This window comes from Lipomyces chichibuensis (genome assembly GCF_038497645.1).
Source record: "Lipomyces chichibuensis strain CBS 12929 unplaced genomic scaffold V1513scaffold_4, whole genome shotgun sequence".
In the NCBI taxonomy this organism is placed as follows: domain Eukaryota; kingdom Fungi; phylum Ascomycota; class Lipomycetes; order Lipomycetales; family Lipomycetaceae; genus Lipomyces; species Lipomyces chichibuensis.
The window spans coordinates 430,260-445,758 of NW_027117456.1; the positions used below are offsets into that span (position 1 = coordinate 430,260).

The 15,499-nt window shown below is 46.1% G+C and overlaps 6 protein-coding genes and 1 non-coding gene across 7 annotated transcripts; 2 read left to right on the forward strand and 5 right to left on the reverse strand.

Moving 5' to 3' along the window:
• Positions 1 to 327: 327 nt before the first annotated feature.
• On the reverse strand, positions 328 to 1,862 carry V1513DRAFT_374448 (uncharacterized protein; the record flags this gene model as incomplete). Its single annotated transcript, XM_066894853.1, has 3 exons — positions 328 to 1,197; positions 1,250 to 1,579; positions 1,635 to 1,862. 3 exons carry the CDS (start codon positions 1,860 to 1,862, stop codon positions 328 to 330), a joined length of 1,428 nt encoding a protein of 475 aa, XP_066755641.1.
• A 372-nt stretch (positions 1,863 to 2,234) lies between these two features.
• On the reverse strand, positions 2,235 to 2,764 carry V1513DRAFT_429694 (uncharacterized protein; the record flags this gene model as incomplete). The annotated part of the gene is made up of 4 exons (XM_066896327.1): positions 2,235 to 2,449; positions 2,479 to 2,511; positions 2,568 to 2,641; positions 2,703 to 2,764. 4 exons carry the CDS (start codon positions 2,762 to 2,764, stop codon positions 2,235 to 2,237), a joined length of 384 nt encoding a protein of 127 aa, XP_066755642.1.
• Positions 2,765 to 3,803: 1,039 nt separating this feature from the next.
• V1513DRAFT_429695 (uncharacterized protein) lies at positions 3,804 to 7,245 on the reverse strand (the record flags this gene model as incomplete). The annotated part of the gene is made up of 3 exons (XM_066896328.1): positions 3,804 to 3,897; positions 3,949 to 7,034; positions 7,093 to 7,245. 3 exons carry the CDS (start codon positions 7,243 to 7,245, stop codon positions 3,804 to 3,806), a joined length of 3,333 nt encoding a protein of 1,110 aa, XP_066755643.1.
• A 237-nt stretch (positions 7,246 to 7,482) lies between these two features.
• V1513DRAFT_462479 (kinase-like domain-containing protein) lies at positions 7,483 to 9,847 on the reverse strand. The gene is made up of 5 exons (XM_066899936.1): positions 9,584 to 9,847; positions 9,391 to 9,526; positions 8,664 to 9,329; positions 8,467 to 8,610; positions 7,483 to 8,418 (listed from the first exon to the last, which is right to left on the reverse strand). The coding sequence occupies exons 1-5, from the start codon at positions 9,706 to 9,708 to the stop codon at positions 7,942 to 7,944; spliced, it is 1,548 nt and encodes a 515-aa protein (XP_066755644.1). The 5' UTR covers positions 9,709 to 9,847; the 3' UTR covers positions 7,483 to 7,941.
• Positions 9,848 to 9,968: 121 nt separating this feature from the next.
• On the forward strand, positions 9,969 to 11,290 carry V1513DRAFT_410143 (uncharacterized protein). The gene is made up of 4 exons (XM_066895701.1): positions 9,969 to 10,145; positions 10,222 to 10,317; positions 10,381 to 10,512; positions 10,568 to 11,290. The coding sequence occupies exons 1-4, from the start codon at positions 10,070 to 10,072 to the stop codon at positions 11,113 to 11,115; spliced, it is 852 nt and encodes a 283-aa protein (XP_066755645.1). The 5' UTR covers positions 9,969 to 10,069; the 3' UTR covers positions 11,116 to 11,290.
• Positions 11,291 to 11,353: 63 nt separating this feature from the next.
• V1513DRAFT_t18 lies at positions 11,354 to 11,425 on the reverse strand. The gene has a single exon. It is a non-coding gene; the product is annotated as a tRNA-Arg (tRNA).
• A 1,978-nt stretch (positions 11,426 to 13,403) lies between these two features.
• V1513DRAFT_219243 (uncharacterized protein) lies at positions 13,404 to 15,281 on the forward strand. The gene is made up of 2 exons (XM_066894386.1): positions 13,404 to 13,747; positions 13,798 to 15,281. The coding sequence occupies exons 1-2, from the start codon at positions 13,510 to 13,512 to the stop codon at positions 14,982 to 14,984; spliced, it is 1,425 nt and encodes a 474-aa protein (XP_066755646.1). The 5' UTR covers positions 13,404 to 13,509; the 3' UTR covers positions 14,985 to 15,281.
• Positions 15,282 to 15,499: the final 218 nt, after the last annotated feature.

Here is a 15,499-nt window from a genome sequence, read left to right on the forward strand (position 1 = left end):
AGTAATATTCAGCACCGCAGCGTACATCAGTGTATGCCACTATTTCGCCCCTCACGAGCAAATAAAACTAGCTGGATTTCATTGCCACCAAAAATGCATAATTTGTTATTTTGCACGGCGAAATTACTGATCTAATATAAAAATACCTCGTGTCGTAGTACTCAGAGCCACATAGAACTAACTAACAGCCATGCAAACGTTTGCTCGCCGATAATTGAAGTCAAGTAATTTTATTAAATAACATATGATTGCCACAATTCCATTTTAAATCCGGGTGTAATCACATCAAAAATGATTTCAATATATGCCCACATAATAAAAGAATCGTTAATACGACACCTTCTTGGTCAACATCCCATTATTACGAAGTGACTCTTCATCAGGATACTCGGGTTCGTTATTGATGCTAACAAGATCGACGCTGTTCATTTCCACAGGCGATTGCAATGGCTTCTTAAACACCGTGAATTCGGTACCAGTTGCCTTCGCATACATTATGCACACGATTGCCCGGAATAACACAGATGCTACCAGAAAAAGTAACGCACCGACGGGGGCTGCAACGAATGCACCGAACGCACTCCAATCATCCCCATATAAGCCATTCATTAGCAGTAACATAGATCCTCCGCCCGATGCTGAGCCGTAGTATACGCATCCGAAAATGAAAACGCTCATAACACCACCATATCCGGACACAATGATGTCGAAGCCATTCAAGAAGAAAAGGTGTGGGCTCAATCCAAGAAGAATGCTTGGCATTGCTGCAGCCGAAATGAGATCAGAAATCAAGAAGATTTGGAGCACGTTAGGTGATTTAAGGGCGACAAATATAGCCGGGATCATAACGACAATTACCATGCCACGGACGTACTTAGGTGGCAGTTTGTTGCGGAAAATATCGTTTGACACAGAGGAGACCATTGCGGACTGCAAGCTGTCCAACACGGCAGTGGAGAGGGCAACACCGAAAACTAGGACGAAGCAAACAACCCAGGCAGGTAAAGTTTCGACAATGAGAAAAAAAGCAAGATAGGCATCTTGCGGTGGATTTCCAGGATACAAATGTGACCAGTCGGCAATGATACCCGTAAAACCGCATAGTGTGAGATAAACAAAAAGTACGAACGTAGCGATGGCGCACGCAATCTTTAGCTCTTTATCGTTTCTGGAAGCAAACGTACGTAGCCAAAAGCCCTTACAACAACTATTAGCTTTCATGGCGACCATAAGGTGTTAGCTTACCTACCGATAAGAAGCAATCGTTAGATGCGATAGCAACCGGCAAGATATAAAGTAACTGCCATCCAAGTCGAGTAGATCCGATCAACCCAGAAGCAGCGATTTGACTCCGGTCAATCTCAATATTGGTCCCCATGGCTATGGACACGACGACAAGCAGCAGAGTCATCATGATACCTTGCACATTGTCCGTAAAGAAAGACGTGTGAAACCCACCCCAAGTTGTATATATCGTGGTGACGACACATTCGACAATGACAACTGGCAGACCGTCCATTCCGGTCAACAGCTCAACCAGAGCCTGGATAGAGGTAAGTTCCGATGCCATATAGAGGAACTAGAAACTTGCTTAGTTATACGTGAGAGCATTTAGTCATGCAAGAATAATGTACCATGGTAAGAATAGTCAAGATGCCAAGATAGAGTCCGGCGCAATATCCAAAACGCTCAAAAACCCAATGTGTTAGGACAAAGCCTTCCGGACAATTCTTCCTAACAAGTGGTCCAATAAAAGCAAAAAGCATAATTGGAAGCGACGAGCTGAGAGCGTAAACCAATACACCCTGCACCCCTGCAACAATGCCAATTTCAGGATATGTTAAAAGTATTCCGCATCCCATAGCTAGTGATAAGCACAAACCAAAAGGTTAGACTGTAAGTTAAAGAAAATCAGACAGCAAAGGACCCCATATATGTATGGCGGCGGCAACACATTCCTCACGCAAGTATTAACTTGGTCGAGTTCTAACGGTTTGTATCTCAGCCCGACTACCTAGCAGTTCAATCTAATGCATACGAATCTTCGGCTGAGATTTAATGCAGTTCACTTAGAACTTTATCTGTAAGAGATTGATAGCTAAGGTAGACGAGCACCCGCAGTGGCCACGTCACTGTCGACGGCAATCTAATTACTCCTCGACAGGAAAGATATCATATCTAAACTTGAGACTTATGTTAGATTAGATAAACTTTTTCATCGGACAACGATGAAACTAAACAATGTCTCTTCTTACAGGTCCATATCCATTCCTAATTATCGGAAGCCTAGCATGGATGTACTTTTGACGCGAGAAAATAGAATTGACATCATCAGAGACGTGGGCATGGAGAAAGAGAAACAGAATGCCAGAAAGAATAGTCGACCAAAGCAGTAATACGATGCGGAAGAAATAGAGTGCACACACAGAGTCACGAGTGACTGTCCCACCTAGACTGTGGATGTCAAAGTTTACATACCAGAAGCAATGAAATTGAACGCGAGCGGCAGAGCTGTCTCACGGTGTCAGTTAAGTCGTTGAAGACAATTGACTAATAAGATGGCTTACCGCGTTGGCTTTTAATAGCGGCAAGGAACTCCTTTCTATTTGAAAATTTCCAAGCGACTAGTAATCCAAACACCCTGCAAAGTGTTAGGGGACGGAGCCATTACGGTATGGCGAAGTTCTAACAAAACCACTCACAAGAACACGCCATAAGTGGTATATATACAGGCATTCGATGCCAGTGTCGACGGAATTGCCATGCTAGATTTTGAAAGCGATTTAACAGTAACTGAAAAATGTAGAGTCAGTCCTTAATCCTATGAAAAAAAATTTATATTTCGAAGAGAGTGCGTTGAGTCGGGAAGGTAACAATCGCATTTTAGGTTCGTCCCCCCAGGGGCATTCGTAAGTTTACTCGGCCGACGGCGGTCCATCAGCCACTGCCGTAAGTGGCTGCAACAAAGATTTAGCTAAGGGGGAGCGTGCACAACGTGATCTACACATAAATGGCGTGAGCCGATTCATAATTAGCCGGTTAAACGAAACCGCTTTGACATATAGCGCTCAACGACAGACTAGTTCGTATACAACAACCAAGAATATCTTAAGGAGAAACATTTATCATGGCGTGATCGAGTGCGATCCTGACTAGTTCTCATAGATAGTATCAGATGTACACTGCGTATAGTTTTCGATAATATCAGACGTACACTGTGTATATTTATCATTGGACGATCCTGAAGCCGAATTCAGCTATATCTATGAATCCGAAAACAATAGCTAATCTATTCAATTACACCTCACATGAACCACATTAACATTACACTATGGCGTAGGTAGTATACCACCATCACGCAAATAACACACGAAATCTGCTCCTTTCATATAAATCTTAAACAGTCAACCTACTTGATACTCAAGTTTCATAAATAAAGAGCAGATCGGGCTACTAGTTCCATCCCGATCCACCAAAAATAAGAAAATTTCCTCGTTTCCCTATGCTGGGATATCTTCAGCCTTAAATCTGGCTCAAATTGAACCACTAAATGAGCGAAATACGTGGAAAATATCGCAGAAATATCCGCAACCTCTTCGACAAAACCCAGGGAAAGAGACGTCTGCGTCTATCAGAACTAAGAGACTATTCGACTAACGCATGAAAATCTGAACATTATAATCACAAGGATTATGTAGCAAGACAATATATTGTCTGTAAGGAAACGTGCCGTAACACTCGGAACAACATTCCGCACAGCAACATTCCGCACAGCAACATTCCGCACAGCATTCCCTAGATAGTCAATCGCCAGATTCGCCCGCAAGCGAGTTAGCCGCGTCCGTCGTGACTGGTCGGTTGCGAGCTTCGTATGTCTCAAGCTGCTTCAAATCCTCCCTGACAATTAGTTAGCATCAAGTCCAGTCGCATTTTTTTTGGCAATCGTACTCAAGCAAATCAATAGCATCCACAACATCACCCTTCGCCTGCTGAGCGTAATAAATAGCCATAGCCATATTATCCTGCGAAATCAGTTCCAATTCGACCAAATGGCGAGCACACTCGCGTTCCGCGTCAGTCGCCTCATTCTCCAATCCAAGGCGATTAATATCGGCCCTATCCTGCGCGTCGGGGCTGAGCTGACGCATCTCAAAGTACATTTGCGATCGGCTCCCGTGGCGCGGTCGAGAGCCACGGGGGTCTCCACGGCGGCTTCTAACAGCTTGAATCCTGCTAGCCAAACCAGACGCGTCTTGATAGGCATCTCTATGCTGACCAATTCTGATCGAAGGCGCCGTATGGTAAGAAGGGGCAGCGCTATACCCAGAAATTGAAGGCTCATACGACCGTCCATCGGGAAGATATTGATCTTCTCTAAACTGATCTTCTCTAACACCTTCCTGCAAGATAGCTTGGGGAGAAGGCGGCATTCCAGGCGCATCAGCATAGCTGCCAGCGCGGCTCAAACCGGCCAAAGGATCCTGTGCCGGTCCTACATCCTCTACTTCGCCATGGTTCGGCTGACGATGATAGAGTTGTCCCGTGCGGTCTTGAGCTGCGCGGCGAGCATGGCGTTCGTCGCTATCAAATTGTGACCAAGGATTTCCAGCATCGGTCGGTGTAGCCGGCTCCACAATTGTAGCATGGTCCGGGCTCATCACTTTCTCAATTTGGACTTCGTCTTGATATCTTGCGCTTGCAGAGTTCATTTCGTCGTCCTCAAGTTTCAATTCTTTGACTGCTTCGGCAAAACCGGCACTGGGTGTTGCAGAACCGTGCATCTCAGACGCCACTTCGTCCCACGCTGCATCGGCGGCGGACAAATAATCGGCTGGTGGAGCTGATGGACTAACGTATAACTGTGCCGTATCCACTGTCTCACTTGCGGCCGGAGTACCGGCCTGTATCCCAGCTGACTCCACGTCACCAAAATCTCCGAGATCCTGGAAGGCCGACATGGATGGAACAGCATAGTTGACCACACCCACCCGTCGAGACTTTCGTGAAAACACCATGTCACGAGCTGGTGGGGCATGAGAATGTCTATGATACCTAGGCAGGGAATTGGAGCCAGCTTCACCCACCTCGGAATCTGATTGATGTGAAACGCCGCGATCGCATTGCCGAGGATGCAAGCGAGAAAACTCGTGGAAGTTGTGATGATCCGCAGGGTATGGGAAATCGCGCATGTGCATGTGCTTCTCACGCTCCTCGAAACCATTATCGTTAGCATGACGCCAAAAGCGCGCACCATGACTCTCCCGAGGTTGGGACATTCGCAAGCCATGATTGTGCCATTCACCAGAACGCGGAGGAGGCGGCGGCGATGGTGCTGGTGCTGGTGGTGGCGGTGGTGGTGGTGGCGCCGGCGGTATTCCATGAAAAGGCATATCGTGCATATGAGTAGGTGGCATAGGTGCATGCGGATGAGGACGGAACGATGGAGGGTACGCAGTCCTATTGGCCGATCCAGGTGGACTCGGAGGAATTTCAGGCCCTTGAGCAGCATACGATGGAGACGGTGGTGGCGGTGACGTTGAAGGATGACCAAGATGATGGTGTTCAGGGAATGATTGCGCAAGCTTCGACCGACCATGTTCATCCGACGGCGACCCGTACTGCGGGCAATGTGCCGCACCGTGCCTAATAGGGATCTTTCTCGGTAGTTCAGGAGGGGAGCCATGTTCAGGAACAGTAAACGTGTTGACATCACTCTCCTGGCTCAAAATCCCATTAACGTACCTATTGCCGGCAGAGCTAACCGAAGACGGCGTGATCATGCTTTCATCTGTTTGCGACTCTGCTTCTTGACGTCCAAGTTGAGACATATTCCACGTTTCATTGATCTGATTCAGTAAGTCGCTGTGGCTCGCTTCCCGAGATTCTTGCTGACGCTGAGCAGTAATAGATTCATTGAACTGAGCTGCAATTTCTTGCAAGCACTGCTGAAGCTGATTCGTAGCAACTTGGGTGTTATCTCTCGCGGCCCGAATTGCCTCTCGCGTAGCTTGCAATCCAATGTCCGCAGCCTCACGGGATGCAGCTGCAGCTTGATATCCTCCGATCAGCGCAACGTGTCCAATCTTCTCAGCAAAATCTTGGAAAGTACACAAAGTTCGATCCATAGTATCGCGAGTGAAAGCCGAAGTATTCGGGAAAGCACGCTCAGCTGCAGTGATATTTGCAGTGACTTTCTGAACGAGTTTGCGAACGAGCTCAGCAACGCTGTCTGCCAACTCCGGATCCAATTCACATAATCGTTGGGAAGAGGATCCGGATGAGTTACCGCTGCCATTAGCAACTTCCTGAAGCTGTCGGATTGCACGACGAACACTTTCAGAAAGCGTATCTGCCCAGCTTCCATTTACGTCGGTAGCCTCGGGAATAGAAGAGCTACTACCGTGCGGTGATATCAAATCCTGAGGCGGAACCGGATTGGCTCGGAGGGTAGGCAGCGACGACGTACTCTGTTCGGATTCCAACAACGACTCGCCAGGCTCAGTATGCGACGTAGTGCTCACAATGTCTGAAACCAAGTGGTCACCATAATTATCAGGATCGTAATTCGATGCCATAGAATAAAGAGGCTGTGACATGCTTTCGGTATCACTCATCATGTTCTCAAATGCGGCAATAAGATGATCAGAGAACTGCTTGCCTCGAGTTGACATGGGGGCCGCCCGCTCTGTTGACTCTTCGTCGTCAGCAGTACTGGCCAACTCGGATATAGGACCTTCAGGCGTAGGTACATCGGAATAATCGACAACTGTATATTCCGACGACATCGACGACATAGCCGAATAGGTACGAGTAATGGCGGTAACAGCAGGGGTTGCGACAGACTCTGGCACAGTCGCAACAGACACTGGTGTCCCTGCTTGATTGATATCAGGTGGAGACGCCATGATTAACGTATCGACACACGCGGCATCGTACCACACTGGACCTGCCTTGGCGGTAAGCGCAAAAACGACCGACTTATTCGCAGATTTAAGCTCGATAATTCGATCACGAAGCTCATGTGCGGAGCCGACCTAGCCGACAGTTAGTTAAGGCACACAGCGAAGGGCATTACAAAGACACCTAGCATACCGTAATACGATCCCCCTCCTCATCAAAGTAGCATAAAGGTGGACCACTCGTTTTCACCGTAGCATCGTATCTGTCAGCGTCGATGCGAAGAGGATGAAAATTCCCTACAACATAGAATTCCAACAGATCGCCTAAAGAAGAAGGTCCAGACATGTCTCCTTCGTTGAACTGGTTAGATCGCAATGAGTACGGTACAGTCAGATCGAGAGCGTTAGCTGCTCACGATGAGGAAATGACGGCAATAAGACTTTCGGTTAGAAGAATGATATGGCTAGCAGACTGCAAAGCAGCACATCAACCCTGAACGAAATCAAATCAGATAGTGCAAATGTGGGTAAACAGAGAGTAAAGTGGACAGCGTACGCTTGGACTAGATATGTCTGCTGACGGAGCCGGCAATCGTGCAATCTAGCCGACGGCGAGGTTACGCAAGCGTGCCTATACGTTTACCCGGCGGCCAACTATCCCACAACTCTTTAATTACCCAACTGTCCACTGCCGTCACATAACAATAACACTAAGTTAGCGCAAGTAGATATCTCTCTTTTGACTTGTGATCTAAGATACTTGCAGCTGTCGATCTGTGAGCAACTCCCAATGTCATCGTAATTCGTAGCCGATGTAATACTTATTTCCCAGCCGCTCAATTAACAGGAAACGCAAATGTTTTTTTACAGATCACTCCAGGTGGTCGATTGCGATTCTACTGTCAGCTACAAACCATCGTTTGGTACATCTACACCATTCATGGAGAGATATTTGACATTTTATATGCTATAATACACCATACAGCAAACGCGATTCCACATCATGGATGCTGCCCATTAGTCACTAAACCAATAAGAGGTGTTAATCTCGTGCGTACTTCCATTTCTTCCCAACATGCATAGCATATTGCGTATCAACACCTTCTGGGATTGGAATACCCAAGCTCGCTATATCTCCCCAAAAAAGTGATGCCTTCTGAGACGCATAGTCAAGATAATCAAACTCAGAGGCTTCCAAACATTGTGCTTCCGAATTCGTCTCAATAGCAGGATCCTCCAAGTCTACGAACCCATCCGAGTCTTCTTCCGCCTCTTTTTCAATAGGAGCGGAAATAATCCCCCACATGCACCAGCCGAGATGAATAGCTGGGCGCCAAATTATTGCTTCTCGACTAAGCGATGCAATCTCTCTGTCAATTCTATCAATATCTTCGTATGCATCAAGGCCATGGGCCACGTAGCTTTCAATAAACCGTAAACGATCTTGTTCGGTCGGAAACATCTCGCTGTGAATATCTTGAGGACGATCAGGGTCATGATAGTCTGACATCCATTCGCACTAATAATTATCAATACGGCAATCCAATACCCAAATGAAATACCTTACAAAATGGTTGGATATGTCGCATCCTCGAACATTTGGACTAGCATATTCGAAGTCAATTACAACCAATGTCTTGTGCTCATTCGCAGGTCTAAGTAGCGGCGAACCTGAAGGTGGCTCAACCCGCAACAAATTGCCGTATTGTGCCTATCGACGAGTCAGTGATTTAGAATCATGTAAATGCCGATGAGCCTCCTTACGTCATTGTGCGCAAATACTAGCCCTTTTGCCAGTACTTCCGGGCTTCCAGATTCATTGTCCAGCCACTCTCTGTATGACATGACGGCCTCCATAAACGTCATCCAGTCCGCCCTTAGCACACGCCTCGTCGACCACGGGGGTCCTAACCCACCGGTATCTTCCATTCCCTGTATGTGCCCAATATTCTTATCTAGTTTGTCCAGCACAACTTTCGCGTCAATAGCCCACTTGTCAAAATTCCTCCAGACACCAGGTCCCTGTGACCTTTCGTCGAAAGTCAAGTCGATACCATCATGCAACTCTCTCATGCGCTTGGCAATAACCTTGCTAACATCCGGAGACCGAATATCTTCCTTCGTAAGCGTCTGTGCCTTTAAAAATTGCTCGAAGCGACCGTTGGCGAAAATACCGAGAATGCGAGGACCAATATTTCGACTGGACAGACGTTTCAAGAGGGCTAGTTCCGTTGCTCGATCAATAATTTGCGAGGTATTGGGCCCATAGACACGTAGCAGTAGTTGAGGAACATGCTGAATTTTCAAAGACGATACACTTTTCCGTCGATGGAGCGCAGGGTTGGTTAGTGAATCTAATGCGAGTTGCGGAAGATGGTGGTGTTCAAAATTTTGACCCAAGTATGCCGCCGGAGGAGTGACACAGTATACCTACATAGGCGCCTCGTTAGTAACTATGACAGTGTTGCATATTTTGAGATGAGGAACACACAGCATTGGTAAGTGCACCAGATATCCTAGTGACTTTAATCTGAGAGTGCTCCGATATTGGAATACTACGCCATCTAGCAATTTTTAATCGATGAGTAAGTGCGAGAACTTCCTTCTTTAGCTGGTCAATAGTTAATCTGTATTACTACTCGTAAATAATAAATCTCAACAAATGACAAGGTTTATATACTCACTGGTTATCTAGATAATAATCAGTCGTAGGCACTTCCTTCGAGGTCTCGTGATCGCTCCCTGAGTGGCTGCTCCCACTTCTGCGTCGTATTGTCACTCCAGGCAACTGAGTCGTCAAAGTCTCCATACCAGACAACTATAAATTTATATTGTATTTTTCAAAAGACCTGCAGACTGAGATGACTTAGAGTTGCGTTGCAGTTCATTCGTCTGAATGATAATATCGCGGCGCAAGTATTTAGCAATCACGTTGGGAATTGTTCACCAGGGTCGTGACGGATGCTAGGAGCACAGGACACAGCGGTATGGCAAAACAGTTTCGTTACCCGGATTGCGACATGTCGATGGGTGTGTCAAAGCCTTCATTTATTATCGATTTCAAGGTACAACTCCACGGTGGAGAGCAGCGGATCAGACTAATTAACTGTGAAATTTGCATACTGAGGGATTGTAGAATTATTAACGAACCGACAATTCCAGGTATCACGATGAGTGATAAGACAGGAGGGCGCGTTGTCTTCGTAGGCAACATCCCATACGATCAATCAGAAGAGCAAATCATGGGTATGCTGGTTCAGCGAAGAGATCGAATGATAATATTCGCTGGTTTATTGACTATACTAATTATTTTCTTTTCCAGATGTCTTTCAATCGGTGGGCCCTGTCGTCAACTTCAGATTCGTATTTGATAAGGAGACCGGACGACCAAAAGGATATGGATTTGTAGAATATCATGGTACGTTTTCCCATTTCAGCGACGTATTTCATTGATCTGATGCTAAATATCATGTGTTGGTAGATTCTGAAACAGCCGCGTCTGCTGTGCGAAATTTAAATAACTATGAACTAAGTAACCGCCAATTGCGTGTCGATTTCTCACACGAATCGTCGATAGGGCCGAATGTACTCACCAGCAACAAAACTGGCGCCCGTATGTCTCTTCATCCCAAATTCATGTCCCGAATAACAATTTTAACTGATCATAGAAGATTCAACGCTGCCACCCCTACCAATAGGCACAGTTCCTCCACCAGACCTCTCCACACCAGACGCAATATCGAACACTCTCTCATCATATACGGCACCGCAGATGCTAAGCATTCTCCAGGAACTCAAAACCGTGGTTGCAACGAATCCCGCCAAAGCACGTGAATTGCTTAAAGTCTCGCCTCAACTATCATACGCGGTCGTGCAAGGCATGCTACTACTGGGTCTGGTGGACGCGACAGCTGTAGCAAGGGCCTTTGAACCGTCGCAACTGGTGGGTTTACAACAGAGAGCGACATCCACACCGCCTTCTGTTGCCGCTGCCCTGAGTGTTTCGCAACCGGCGTTTGCAGGCGGTGGTTTTTCGTCCGGCAATCCTGCGTCGCGAACCGGCACGCCTACGGTACCAACAAACATGGACCCTCAGAAGGCTGCTTTAATAAGGCAGGTGATGGAATTCACAGACGAGCAGCTGGCTGCTTTTCCAGAGAACCAGCGACTACCGATTGTCGCTTTGAGGGAAAAGATTCGAAGAGGAGAATACTAGGCATACAGAATTATGGGCGGTAAAAAAGTATGCATATACATGCACTGAAGTAAAGGATAGTATTCAATCACGGTTGTAAGATAATAGTAGTGTAGACTAAAGAACTACGATTTGATTAATGCAGTTTCGTTTGGAAGTTAATATGCGTATTAACAGGTGGTAAGCAATATAAGAGCATCAAAAGCAAATTCATTTGTGCTTGTATCATATTGCCAAAAAAAATTGCTTGCAAAAAAAAAGGTCTAGATGGGACTCGAACCCACAATCTCTGCCTCCGGAGAGCAGCGCCTTACCTTTAGGCCACTAGACCAATTAGCAACTTCCTATCAAAAACTTTGCCCCTAGTGGTAAATCTGGAAACCCCTAATCCTGATCCCTCACTCTATTTTATTTCATCAGTTTACATATGGCATTCGTTCGCCTCGCGGCCCTCGCCCAGTATATTACATGTAAAAAAAACAAAACCTTATGAAATCTTGTATAATTGTGCTTCATAAATGCATAAAAGACCTTAAATTATGAACGCAATGATGTTGAAATGCGATGAAAATTGCGTCAACGTGACCTAAGTCTAATAAAATAATGTTACATACAGATGATGGCTCAATGTGTTATAATTGATTCTGGTTAACCTATAGCAGTCGAGAATGTTTACAACAGTCCTCCAGTTCGAGCGCATGAATATGAGCCGTTATTGAGTTAAGTCCAAACCACCAATGAATCGTGACTAGAGAGCATTCACACCAATGCGATTAAGGAGTCGCGTTGCAAGCATCTAAATCCGGCAGGTTTAGGGTCAAATAAAGTCAAGATTTAATTTACAGAATCGGGGATAAACTGATCATTCCTCTTTGGGACTAGTATTAAAACTCAAGATGCAATATGTGTTGAGTAACAAAATACTAGTGTACCTGTCGTTCTGAGGTGCCCACTTATACATAGAATCTATTGACTGCAAGCTCAATCAGGGCCACTGTGAACAGCAAAAGCATAACTAACATATAATTGACGACAAGAGAAGTACTGAGCACCAGCCAGCTGCCAGCATGAGAGCACTAACATTGCGTCTGGCAACAGATCCTTTAGCCCCACATTATCATCGTTAGCTGGATAATGAGTAGCAATTGTGGTATTGTTTAGGTCCAGGACGCAGCGACACGGTCCTGTCTCGGAGGTGTGTTGCAGTTGCAGTCGTCGAAGTAAGAGAGAAATGCATCTCATACACGCAACATATATCTAACCCACATCATAATATCGTATATTACTCTGTATTTACAGTAGATCAAGGTCCATAATCTCTGAGATATAATAGTGCGCCACTGCTATTACTGTTTAAATGCAAATACGCCTGTGATTTCGCACATCGAAAAGTCAACTATTTCGTGGCCGCAACTCTGGCGCACTATTATATATATTTATAATAATAATATATTACTACGCATAGCATGATATATAGTATAATTACGCGTGGTTTTCGTTATTAGCGACTGCAGGCTCTTTGCTGTACCCCTTACTAGTATTCAGAGTTGATCGCAAGTTGCCAGGGATGCTAAACCCGAGAACCGCCAGCACACCGCCACAGGAATTTGAACTAACCGCCTTTGCGCTACACATTTCAGCCCTGACCCTGAATTTGCTGCCGCCCACCTTGCTTGGTTTTTTGGTGGCCGCAGCAGGGCGCGCCACAGTGCCACACTAGCAACACTTCAGTTGGTGGCCCTGAGCTTCGACAGTGGTCGCTGCTGCCTCCAGCTGCTGCAACACCGCCGTCTATCTACTGTTCAACTGCTCCCACATCTTCACACCCATTCTTTGTCTTTTTTTTTTGCTCATTTCTTCTTGTCGTTGCACATTTGCTGCCGGCCGCCGTGTTTATAAGTGCACTTTGTTTTCGCCGTTCTCTTTGTCACTCGTTTCTCATCCCTTGCGCGCCCCTGACCCACGCTTTTCTTCTGCTTAGATCCCTATTGTGCATCCTTTGCCAGATTTTCGCCAGGATTGTCGACCGCAATGCTAATGAGACCATTTAATACTCTCATTGCCCTGCTGACGGCGGTTATCCTCTTCCTGGGCTTATCCATCTTATGGAACGCGAGCGACAGTCCTCCCGCTCTGGTCCCTTTTTCTGTTTCCACTCCGGAGTCAAGTGTAGCTGTGTCTGGTGCGTATATTCTTAGTTAGCGGCGCAATTGTAATCGGTCTTTTCGCGTTCTCCTCCCATGGCCTATAGTGTACTTACCGTTACTGTGGGATTCGCTTGCAGTTGGCATGTCATTTTAAAATCCCAGTACCCGGCGTTGAATTGTCGTGACTCTGTACTCACATGATGTGTGGGATCGCGGTTTAAGAAAAAGACTATTTGTCAATTGCTGCTTATCCGTTGGGAATAATATCATGCTAATCGAATTTGTAGTCCCTGGTGAGCAAGAGAAGGCCGATATTCAGGATACTACAGCACTCGGCCAGTCAACTTTGGTCGCTGGTACCGCTCCGACAACCGACACGACTGCAGTTGTTGCATCGACCTCGGAATTGAGCGAATCTCAGCACGAGCCGGAGCAACCTGCTCAAGAATCAGATGATGTCGAAACGGCGGAGCTTCAGCCTGATAATGCTCTTCAGCCTGGTGAATGTAAGGATTTGTTGCCTTGCCTCCGATGATAGTGTTACTAATTTTGGCAGCGGGTTTCCTTCCTGCTATCAAGAATGGCGAGTTGCCCAACCCAATGCGAATTTTCCTCATTGAAAATGCAGGCTCCCATGAGGAAGTTTTTGGCGCCTTGATATATGCTTTTGCCCAGATCCCGAATTCTTACATCTACCAATATTTGTTCCGACCGCGATTTAACATTTTCGCCATCCTCAAGTCTTTCAACCTGAAGAACCTCGCGAAGCCGCGCTTCTCGGTTTCTATGAAGCTGGACGAGAAGGAGCCTCAGCCAGATATTATTTTGGCCACGACTTGCGAGTTCGATATAACAAGGTTGCAACCCCAGATGACGGAAATGCTTGGAAACGGCAGTTATCTTTTCTGCACCGTTCACCATGCTGATCGGTGGCACAATGAGTCTTCGTACAAGTACTACAACGCCATCAAGCCATGGATCGAAGCCGAGCGTGTCACCTTCTTGTTCTTGTCAGGTCACACTAAACGATTCGTCGAGGAGACCGTTGTTCCATCATGGGAGCCACAGCATCGTGTTGCTGCAAGTAAGTTCGAGGTCTTCGTTCCTGTCTTTCCGGTCGAGCCAAGCAAGAAGGAGGAAATGAGCTTCAGCTTGCAAGGAAACTACGAGTCCGTCCGACGTGACTACAAATCTATTTTCGAGCGCTTTAGTGCGTTCGCGCAGAATAATCCCGATAAGCCGCAGTTCCAGCAATTACGAATGCATTTGATCGGTCACGGAAATCATCCACAGGTGCCAGAGGTCATCCGTGAACGTGTCGAATTTAATGAAGGTCTCGAATTTTTGGAATTCTATAAGATTCTGTCCGAATCCTTCGCTCTGCTGCCTGCATTCGCTTCTGATGAATACTATGACCGCAAGGCTTCAAGTTCAGTCCCGGCTAGTTTGATCGCTGGTGTTCCAATCGTTGGCAAGCGACGGCTGTTGGAGACGTACGATTATATGACAGAAGACTCCATGTGGATTCAAGGCGACGAAGAGGATGATATGACCGTTATTGGCCGGATCCTCGAGATGTCGGAACAGGAAATTGAAGACCAGAAGACCCGAACTCGAAATCGAAATCGGGAGGTCATTGACGAGAACATCGCCAAGGCGTTATCGTGGGCACGTATGATCGAATACAGGCAAAACCGAACAGGTCAGGAGCCGCTCAAGGAGGGTTGGACTTGGGAATGGTAGTCATTGGCACGGTTTTAAAAGGATTTATTGGGTTGGATTGTAGACCCACGTGATATAGATAATTTTCTGGCTGGGTTTGTCGATTTTGAATTGCGATCTCTATGGCATTGGTTTATGTGTATATTTCATATGCCCACTTTATGCGTAATTATATGCTTATTCGTTGTTCTATCGTTTGAATGTCTCTTCCGACATCAGCGAAGTACGCTTCGACTTTCACGCTACATTCATTCCCCTCTTTGTGAATATCATCATTGCCGTTTTTCAACTTTATGGGTTTTTCTTATCGTTTTCTTTTGAATGTTTTCTGAGTCCTTTTGAAAGTTATTGTGGACGTCGTCTATGGTGGACTTTTACTAGTATAGAGTATGAATTTTTTCCCTTTTATTATTATTTACGTCTTGAGATTGTGTGTGGTTGTGGACATGGAACAACCCGGCCTAGTTCACACTAGTCTGTAATAGGATATTAAGGATAAATGATGAACGTGTGATATAAATTCTCCTCATGTAGAT

Excerpts from the sequence above, each read along its gene's own strand:
- V1513DRAFT_462479 (XM_066899936.1), bottom strand. The coding sequence starts at position 9,708 with ATGGAGACTTTGACGACTCAGTTGCCTGGAGTGACAATACGACGCAGA. Across the intron at positions 9,527-9,583 it reads GATTATTATCTAGATAACCA|ATTAACTATTGACCAGCTAA; the intron begins GTGAGTATATAA and ends GTAGTAATACAG. Across the intron at positions 8,611-8,663 it reads TAGTATTTGCGCACAATGAC|GCACAATACGGCAATTTGTT; the intron begins GTAAGGAGGCTC and ends ACTCGTCGATAG.
- V1513DRAFT_410143 (XM_066895701.1), top strand. The coding sequence starts at position 10,070 with ATGAGTGATAAGACAGGAGGGCGCGTTGTCTTCGTAGGCAACATCCCA. Across the intron at positions 10,146-10,221 it reads ATCAGAAGAGCAAATCATGG|ATGTCTTTCAATCGGTGGGC; the intron begins GTATGCTGGTTC and ends TTTCTTTTCCAG. Across the intron at positions 10,513-10,567 it reads CAGCAACAAAACTGGCGCCC|AAGATTCAACGCTGCCACCC; the intron begins GTATGTCTCTTC and ends AACTGATCATAG.
- V1513DRAFT_219243 (XM_066894386.1), top strand. The coding sequence starts at position 13,510 with ATGCTAATCGAATTTGTAGTCCCTGGTGAGCAAGAGAAGGCCGATATT. Across the intron at positions 13,748-13,797 it reads TGCTCTTCAGCCTGGTGAAT|CGGGTTTCCTTCCTGCTATC; the intron begins GTAAGGATTTGT and ends TAATTTTGGCAG.